The following is a 9,325-nucleotide window of genomic DNA, read 5'->3' as shown; positions in this document are numbered from 1 at the left end:
TATGATGTCTTTATGCAATGCTGAACGTGAGCCTACAAGACCACATAACAAACCAACAAATCAGGCAAAGATCAGGAGTTCAAGACGTCATCGAAAGAATCACGACGCTTAAGTGGAACTGGGCAGCCAGAACACAAGATGGACGGTGGACAAGACGTATTATGGAATGGAGTCCCAGAAACTATAAAAGAAGCCGCGGACGACCACCCACTGGATCGATGATATAAAACTTGTAAAGGGAAACTGGCTACAAGCGGCCCAGTGTAGAGAACACTGGAAAGAACTGAGGGAGGCCTATGTCCAGCAGTGGACGCGATTGGCTGATTGATGATGATGTCTTTATGGCACTCAAACGTGTGTGAAAAGTGCCTTAGAACTCACCATTGTAACCCTAATTTTTAAAAATTAGGCAATTTTTCTTGTTCATTAGCGAGTTGTTCCCTCTATGGAAGATTATTACTCTATCTCATGTGCAGTCGGCCGATACTTCTTCTTTCTCTTGGTAATTTGTCGCTTGCTATCTTAACGTCTCTTAAGTCCGCCATTTCATTGCTGTGACTGTTCCATTTTTTTTGTCTTTAGTATCCACTCGTTCGTCTCTGTGTCACTATCAATTTTGAAGCCGTTAGACAGAGACGAATGGAACGGTCCATGCTAGGAGTGACGTTACAGGAACGAGTAAGAGACGAAAATCTGCGGAGAAGGACGAGTATTGCTGATGTACTAAAACGCATAGCCGAACTAAAATGGAACTCGGAAGGCCATGTAGCGAGAATGAATGACCCACGATGGATGATCAAAATTACAAATTGGAGGCCAAGAGCAAATAAGCGTAGTACAAGAAGACCACCTACACGTTGGACTGACGACATCAGGCGTATCACCAAAAATTGGCAACAAATAGCACAAAATTGCAAAGAATTGAGGAGTTTAAGGGAGGCCTATGTGCAGCAGTGGACGTGATAAATGAAGGCTTGATGATGATGATGATGATAATCCACTGGTTTATACCCTATTTATAATATTTTGTTCTCATCTATCTCATTACTCCCTATTCGATATCTCATTTCTGCTTTTTCCATCTTTTGTGTATTTTCACTGTGCCGCGTCTTGTTTCTCATGGGTTTACTGATTACTAGTGTTCTAGTTTTCTGAGTTAAAATCTTCATGTTCAATTTTTTTAATCTTGTATTAAATCTGTGAACTAGTATTTGAAGGTTATGTTCATTTTGAGCTATCAATATTACATCGTCTGCGGAACAAAGAATTTTAATTCATCCATGAATATACTGAATAGCATAGAGCCTTAGATAATCCCCTTACAGACTTTATAGTCTTATTCCATTGCCTATATCTATAGGTTCGTAGCCTTTTTTAATTGCCTTATTGCCAGATTGCAGTAAGAGTCTAAGAAGGTATCCATTGAATTCTGGCAGGCAACGGTGGGGGAAATCTTTTTTGGCAATTAACGTCACGGAGCAAGACACCCTGGTATCTTTCGGCCGAGTAGGATACTAGGCCAGAAGACCCCAGGATAGTGCCAGATTAACCATGTTCCGGCTAAAACCTTAACCACCGTTCCAGAGAGGTGGTCTTGCCACTCAATGAACAACTAAAATGAAAAACTAAAAATTTACAAATAACCAAACCTATTACCGTAAATCAGAAAATATTTCCGTTAGGCCATAAACTAATTAATAATAATAATAATAAATTTCAGATCTCTGGTTTAATTTCCTTCTCTGTCCTCCTGCTCGTTCTTCTTTATCACCCCAGAAATTAGACAGTGTACTTCTCTCCATGCTTTCTCCCCTCTCAACATTACGTTTAGCATGTTTCTGTCATCCAGCCCGAAACCCATTCGCCTCTCAAAATCCCTCTTATTTGCCTATCTCTGGCAGTTAAAAATGTGGGCGGGAGCGTCCGGCACCCCACAACTAATGCAGTCTGCCGAGGTAAATGTGCCTATACTATTAAATTTATGAAGGTGTCAAAACTACCATGTTCGGTCAGAAACTGCGTCAGGAAGTAGTCTAGTTTCCTGAACTTACATTCCCACCACGGCTTCAGATCTATAATGAGCTCCTTCGTTTACCTTACCTTTCCGATATCATTCGCCCATTCTCTCTGCCACTTCACTATCGTTCTTTCTCTCTTATTCTCATCTATATTATCATCCATTGGATACATCCTCGCATACACCCTGGCTTGCTCTTTTCACAACAAAACGATCGATATCATCGCTCCAATTACATGCAGAGCCTCATTTGAAACCATCCTGTATGCGCTAGATACCCTGAGGAGCGTTTGCCTTTGCCAAGTTTCCATCAGCTTGACGTATTTCGATGTGTTTAGTGAGCTACACTACACGGGGGCAGAGTAGGTTACCACCGACTGGAAAACTCCATTTAGCACCCTTCTTTTGATGCTACCTGAGCTTCCAATGTTTGGCATCAGCCGTATCAACGCATACAGGTTTCGGTTCGCCTTCTCTACCGTCTTTTGCATGTGTACTCCGAACCTCATTCCTTTTAACAACCAGACTCCGAGATACTTAACCAATTTAACCGGTGCAACCTCTACGCCTTCCACTATAAAGAGAGGATTTGTCCCGGCTTCCTTTGAGAACTAACACCTCAGTTTTCTGAGGCGCCAGCTGTAGATCGTTCTCTCTAATCTACCTACTAATACGACGCAGGGTTGTGTTAACAGCATTAACCATGCCCGTTTTCTGACTCGTCTACGCAACCAGTGCGAGATCATCGGCATAAGCTACAAGAGTGCATCCCCTTGGCATCTGTAGCCTCAATACCCCATTGTATAGGACATTTCACAAGATGGGACCTAGTACTTAATCCTGCGGAAATGCTGGTGTATTTTTCTCTTATGGACCTGTCAGTAAAGTATCTGTCGATTACGTTGACCAGGTACTCACTAACGCTCAATTCTCTCAGTTTGAACATGACTGTCTTGACGTCAAGCAGGATGAGAGCAACTTATCTCTTTGTATCCTGCGTGACTAAAGGGGTTACTTTTATGACCACATCTATGGTGGACCATTTGGCCCTAAAACCATATTGGAGATTTCTCAGAGCATGCTTCTTTTCCAGCTGTCGCTCAAGGTGGCCTTTTGCAAGCTGATCGTATAATTTAGCTACTGAACTACGAAGGCAAATTGGCCGAAATCGCACCTCTTCCTCTTCGCTTCTACTTTTGGGATAAGGACAACCTTAGCTTTTTTCAACATTGTTGGAAACTGCTGTTGTTCAAGCAGTTTGTTTAGTAATCTCAGAAAAATCTGCGTGTGTCTTAGAGCGTTATAATATATCCAGATTTAGCCATACGGCTCACACTCCCGCTAAGGGGAAAATTCACTCATCCCAGATACCTACGGTATCAAAAGGATTGAGCTCTGGTGGGACTCTTTCCATGTTATCGAGTCCTAGGTGACTTGGTATGTCGGTGTATCTCCCAATATATTATTATTATTATTATTATTTAGAAAGAGAAATTATAGGTCCGTAACCTATAATTTCTTTTTTTGAAATATAAAAATCATGCTCTATGTCATTTTAGAAGCACTCCCAGTGCTTGTTTTGAATTCTTCTTACAAGTGCATATGTTACATTTCTTACTCTCTTATAATCTTCGTACGCTTGTTCTATCTAATTTGACATATACGTCAGGTAGGCATTTTTTTATAGAACCACAAAGTTTTTCAATTTGTGAGGGACTTACTTTTATTTATTGAAATGAGAATTTATTTAACTGCTATGTCTTTATTCAAAGGTTCTTATTTTAATTTATTAAAAAGCACAATAATTTATATTAATTTATTTAACGAATGATACATAATTTATATAGGCGAACGTAACATTTAAATCGCGAGCGCGTCTTCAAAATCAACTGTCCTCTTCAATTAAAGTTCCGTTATTATATAGGAAATCCTGTTATTCGAGAACGGCGGCGATCTCCCCAGAAGCTCAGACCGGTTTTATTTCGGTCTATCTGGACACCTCGTTCGGATTATTCACCATAATTTGGGTCTCTAGATCCTTCGCCGAAATTTCTACAACAAAACAGAATTAGTCATAATATATTTACGGTTGTTTTAGGCCATGATATTTATCGTAACATTATCTTTCTTTTTCTCAGAGCTTCTTCATTTGAGTCTCTAAAGTTGTTTGCTCTAATTTGTGCCCAGCTTTCCTTGGCTCCATTGCTCTAGATAATATATGTGTTTTTCCATGTTTTTGCTACTCTTTTTTAGAATAAATATCTTATTGTGTCGTCCTGCAGATTTTCTGCTTGTGTTTTTGTGATGTATTCTGCAAATTTTATTTTTATAAATTATTTTTTAATGGTGTATATAAAGTTTTAATTTTTTTAACTTTATATTTTAGGTTTTTGTTCTTGCAATTAAAAAATAGTTACTTGATTAATTTTTAGCTTTGATACACTTTAAATTTGTTAATAAATTTATTTTTCAATATTAAAACGTATTTTAATTTCATCGTGTCCTCCGTTTGTCTAAAAACATCGCCCTCACTGTCTATTAGATTATAGATGCATCTTTCTTGTACTTCCATGAGTGAACTTGGATGGATCGATCGACAATCAGGTCATCTCATTATAAATAGTTTATCAAGGAACTCTAGTGTGCTGTGCGAACTATCAGGTGATAGACAAAAAGCACTTCTCATTGTTTTCCCAAGCGGCGTGATTATGGTAACTCTGACACTAACTTAATTTCTCCAAAATATCGGTTGTAAAATGTAAATTAGCAAATTGCTTGCGGTTAAATGAAGTTTCCGAATTATTAACTAAATTGTAAAAATATGTTTACATGAGATTAAATTGTGTTAAATTACTTATATATTTTTTTTTATTAAAAGTTGAACCAATATCATAATTACTTATTAAATAAGATCTTGAATTTTCTTTATCATCGAATCTATGTGTTTTTCCATTTTTCTCTCTATATGTACTTCTTTTCAGCTCAAGGTTTTTCGACTACAGTTTGCAGAAATTTATACTAATCCTCCTTATAACTTTCTATGAAATATGTAGAACCAGCGCGCAGCGTCAAAAGATCAATAGAACTTGTATCATAACATTAATACTCACTACTTCACATCTGCTAAAAATTTTGCTTTTGGTTTCCTATATATAATCAGGATGCCAACCAGTCCATTAAAAGTATTATTTATAGTTTGTCAATCTTCTTCTTTTTCTTCTTTCTCTTTATAAGCACGTGCTTGTTCATTGGCGGATTAATACCTCTATGGAAGGTTGTTACTCCATATTTTGCGCGGTAGTCCGATACTTCTTTTGCCGATTGGTTACTTTTATTTTGCTATTTTGACAACACGGGTCTCCTCCATTCTGCTTATGTGGTTATCCCATTCTTTTTTTTCTATTTTGTATCCATTTATTTATACACCGTACGTTACATTTTCTTCTAATGTATTCACTTCTCTTTCGATCTCTTAGCGGGTTTTATGTAATTCTTCTCAGTACTCTCATCTCAATTTAAATCAATATTCATTAAATATCTCTTAGTAACTTTTAATTTCTAAGTTGGTATTAAGCAGCGACTCCAAGCGACAGTTTTGGAAAACTATATACACGCTTCTCCAACTCGTGGAGACTCTTGATGTCATTTTTCACATCCTTTAATTAAAAAATATTCTAAATCTAAATCTATTTATAATATAAAATCATATGTCAATTTTCTGTTTTACTTCCCAGCCATAAAAACATATAATTATCTATCTTTAATCAGTTTCTAAAAATATTCTGTCTCATACCGTTCTTTTATATCCTAAAATATATCCAGAGCATGCTTTTCGTTAAAGTTATCTATTTAGTCAATCGATATCACATAAAATATTGTTAAACTATTCGAAGGTCACATTTTTACCAAATTATTAAGGTTTTTTGCCTTCATACAAGACAGACAGACTATTCCCAGACAACTTCAGGAACCCAGCCGGAAGGACCTTCCTAATTGATTAGAGTGTGTAATGCTGTCAATTTGTACTATTTTTTTTTATCCATCAAGTTTAATAATTTTCTATAATTTTTTAACTTTAAATCATACTATTTTTTATAATAATAAAGTCTCATAATTTTTTTAAATAATATTGAATAATATTTAAGGACTAACTGTCGACTACAGGTTGAGGTTTTAAATCCTCCCTATTAACTCTACTGTATGGTTTTTTGTGCGTACATTAGGGTAGAGCATTCATTATTGGTATTTTTATTAATATATATTTAAACCTTTGGCACCTATCCCATCAGGATAGAGTGCCCATATTACTTTATTAGTACTTTTAATTGAAAGTCGAAGTACAGAATTACATTTCTAGTAGGCGAGTAAATCACCTTTTAAGGTAGAATTAGTAAATTTTCTTACTTATATTTATTATTTGTAAATTCCTTAAATAGTATTAGGTCCTTAATTTATTTGTTTTTTGTTACATTGGCCCTAAATACTTTTTGTTACAACATAACTACAGTCCATCTAATTTACTTACCGTTGCACGTCATTATCATTGACATAGATAGAAGTTGACATAGTTGCCAAAGTATAAAAAATTCCTGAATACATTTTAAATCAAATAGGTCACATAATTATTGCAAAAGTGGATTATACAACAAAACAAATTAATATTTAATGTAAATAAAACAAGAGTTAGAAAATAATCTTGTTAAAAACAATTTGAGCTGCTTTTACGCATCGTGTGAAGAAGTAAAATGTAATACTTAAACAAAAACAACACTTTTTGCATTACTTATTAACATTAGTCAACACCGCAACTGTCAAATAAGTGTTACCAATTTATGCCAAAATATCACCTTCATTCGATTACAGTTATAGTGTGTTCCGAACAAATGTTCTTCATAAAAACGCTTTATAATGCATTTATACAAATTAAATGAAACATATTATTGTGTATTTCTTTGAGTTAACATTAATAGAAATCTTTAAATATTATTTCTACGCGTATAATATAATAAAATATGTCTAGTGGCTGTAATGCCAGTGTACTCGGCAAAGTGATTCTAAAAAAGAACACACCTACCGCCTAAACATTTCGTGTTGGTATCATGTGACCTCACGGGCTATGACGCGGATGACGTGCAACGGTAAGTAAATTAGATGAAGTATAAATTTATCCTTTTCACTGTCATGTGATTTTGATACAGAACTTAAGTTTAATAATAATAAATGTTTTGTTCTGGCATCTGACATTTTCTACTGATGCGAGACCTTTTCAAAGTACACCTTAATATGCAGCACGTATGGCACGTACGCGTCTTGCCCCTCATGTCAGGTGACCTCACACGCTATAAGTATCTCAATTTGCGCTTTGCGTAACACTTGGGCTGATTTATTATTCGTGTGTTAAGCGTATTTGCATTGTTTTGTTCTGTGTTGCGTTATAGTTTAGATAAGTTTATAGATATAACGTTTTCAATGTGATTGTGACAATGAAATGCTGGTTAAAGCCAAATGATTCCGCTTTAGACGAAGTAAATGAAATACTATCGACATAGAGGGGTTAATAAACGTCATAAGTGTCATAACTAATACTTAGCTTTCGATTTTAGATCTATTTAAACGGTGAAGAAAAACCTCAGTTTGCTATATGCTACGAAGTTTTGTCGTCGAGTCGATCAAACCGGCTAAACCTCTACGTCATTTAGAAACAAAACATCAAGAGCTTTGTGAGAAATCTCAATCATTTTTCAAAATCAAAGCCTCACAATTAGAACAAAGCAAAAAAACAATAATTAAAATTGCTACTGGAGCTAATAACGAAACTGAGGTACTGGCGTCTTACCAAGTGTCCTTATTAGTTGCAAAAAGTGGTAAGCCTTACACCATTGCTGAAGAATTATTACTACCGTCCGCTAAAATTATGGTTTTCGCTATGTTGAGAGAAAAAACTTTAAAAGAATTAAACGTTATATCATTATTTCACAGTACAGTGAAAAATATAATTGTTGATATATCAGAAAATGTTAAAGAGCAATTGATTTTAAATATTAAAACAAGAAGATTTTATGCTTTGCAATTAGATAAGAGCTCAGATATTAGAAATTATGCCAATTTGTTTGCATTTGTTTGCTACGAATGCAACGACGGCATAAACGAGAATTTTCTGTTCTATAAACCTTTGCCTTTGCATACTACAGGTGAAGTATTAGACGACTTTATGTCCACTCATGAAATAACGTGGGATAAATGTGTGACAGTTAGTATGGATGGTGCTCGGGCTATGATCGGTACTGGAACAGAACTTTCGTGGCGCATGAAACAGATTAATCCATCTATTATCTGGCATCAGATTAATCCATCTATTTTTACATTCATAGAGAAGCATTAGCTACTAAAAAACTGATAAATTAAAAACAGTGTTAGACGAAATAGTGCAGACAGTGAATTTCAATAAAGCCAAGCGTCTAAATTCCCGTATTTTCGATATAATTTGGGAATCATTCACAAGCAGTTTTTATTGCATGCTGAGGTGCGTTGGTTGTCTCGTGGCAAAGTCGTGTTGTGTATTTTTGAGCTGAGAGATGAGATCAAAATGTTTTTTTTAGGAGTTCAGCAGGCAGCGGAAATAAACATGCTGATAATTTTAATTAACATATTTTATAATTGATAATATTCAATAACTTTAAATGGCTTACAAAGGTGACATATTTTTCTGATATCTTATAGTGGCCTTAACCAGCTGAATTTAAGTCTACAAGGAAGAGATAAAAATATCTTCCAAGTTGCAAATAACATAGAAACTATGAAAAAATAAACTTGATCTTTGAAATCGTACAATTTAAAAAAACTGTGATTGTTCTACACTTTCGGCGTTTTTGGAATCATCTGTAGAAAAATATTGCCAACGCAATTAGTAGTAGTAATGGATAACCACATCCGAGTGTCTTCTTTTTGGGACTATTTTCCAGAAGCCGACAACTGGATAGCTGACCCTTTTCACGCAGATATTTTAGATACCATCGGCTTGAGAACAATACAGGAAAATCAGTTAATAGAAATATCATGTGATTCAGCTTAAAAACGTCATTTCAAAGAATATACCTATGAGGTTTTTGGGTAAATATAAAAACACCCAATATTAAAAAGAAGAAATATAAAAATATATCAGAAGTAGCACTAAAACATATATATTGCTTTTCTTTTCCACATACGTCTGTGATTAGGGATTTTCTACTTTTGTATATTATCTTAAAACCAAATAAAGAAACAAACTACAAAATTGAAATCCGATTTGAGATTACAATTAAGTAAAAA

The 9,325-nt window shown here is 35.0% G+C and overlaps 1 protein-coding gene across 1 annotated transcript; it reads left to right on the top strand.

Annotated features, from left to right (window-relative positions):
• The first annotated feature begins 7,658 nt into the window (after positions 1–7,658).
• Positions 7,659–8,399, top strand: LOC140446442 (zinc finger BED domain-containing protein 5-like). The gene has a single exon (XM_072538994.1). The coding sequence runs from the start codon at positions 7,659–7,661 to the stop codon at positions 8,397–8,399; it is 741 nt and encodes a 246-aa protein (XP_072395095.1).
• Positions 8,400–9,325: the final 926 nt, after the last annotated feature.

The sequence above is a fragment of the Diabrotica undecimpunctata genome, chromosome 7, assembly GCF_040954645.1.
Source record: "Diabrotica undecimpunctata isolate CICGRU chromosome 7, icDiaUnde3, whole genome shotgun sequence".
In the NCBI taxonomy this organism is placed as follows: domain Eukaryota; kingdom Metazoa; phylum Arthropoda; class Insecta; order Coleoptera; family Chrysomelidae; genus Diabrotica; species Diabrotica undecimpunctata.
The sequence above is the reverse complement of the archived record's forward strand: the minus strand, read 5'-3'. Positions and strand labels throughout refer to the sequence as shown.

Coding starts and splice junctions, on each gene's coding strand:
- LOC140446442 (XM_072538994.1), top strand. CDS start 7,659: ATGCTACGAAGTTTTGTCGTCGAGTCGATCAAACCGGCTAAACCTCTA.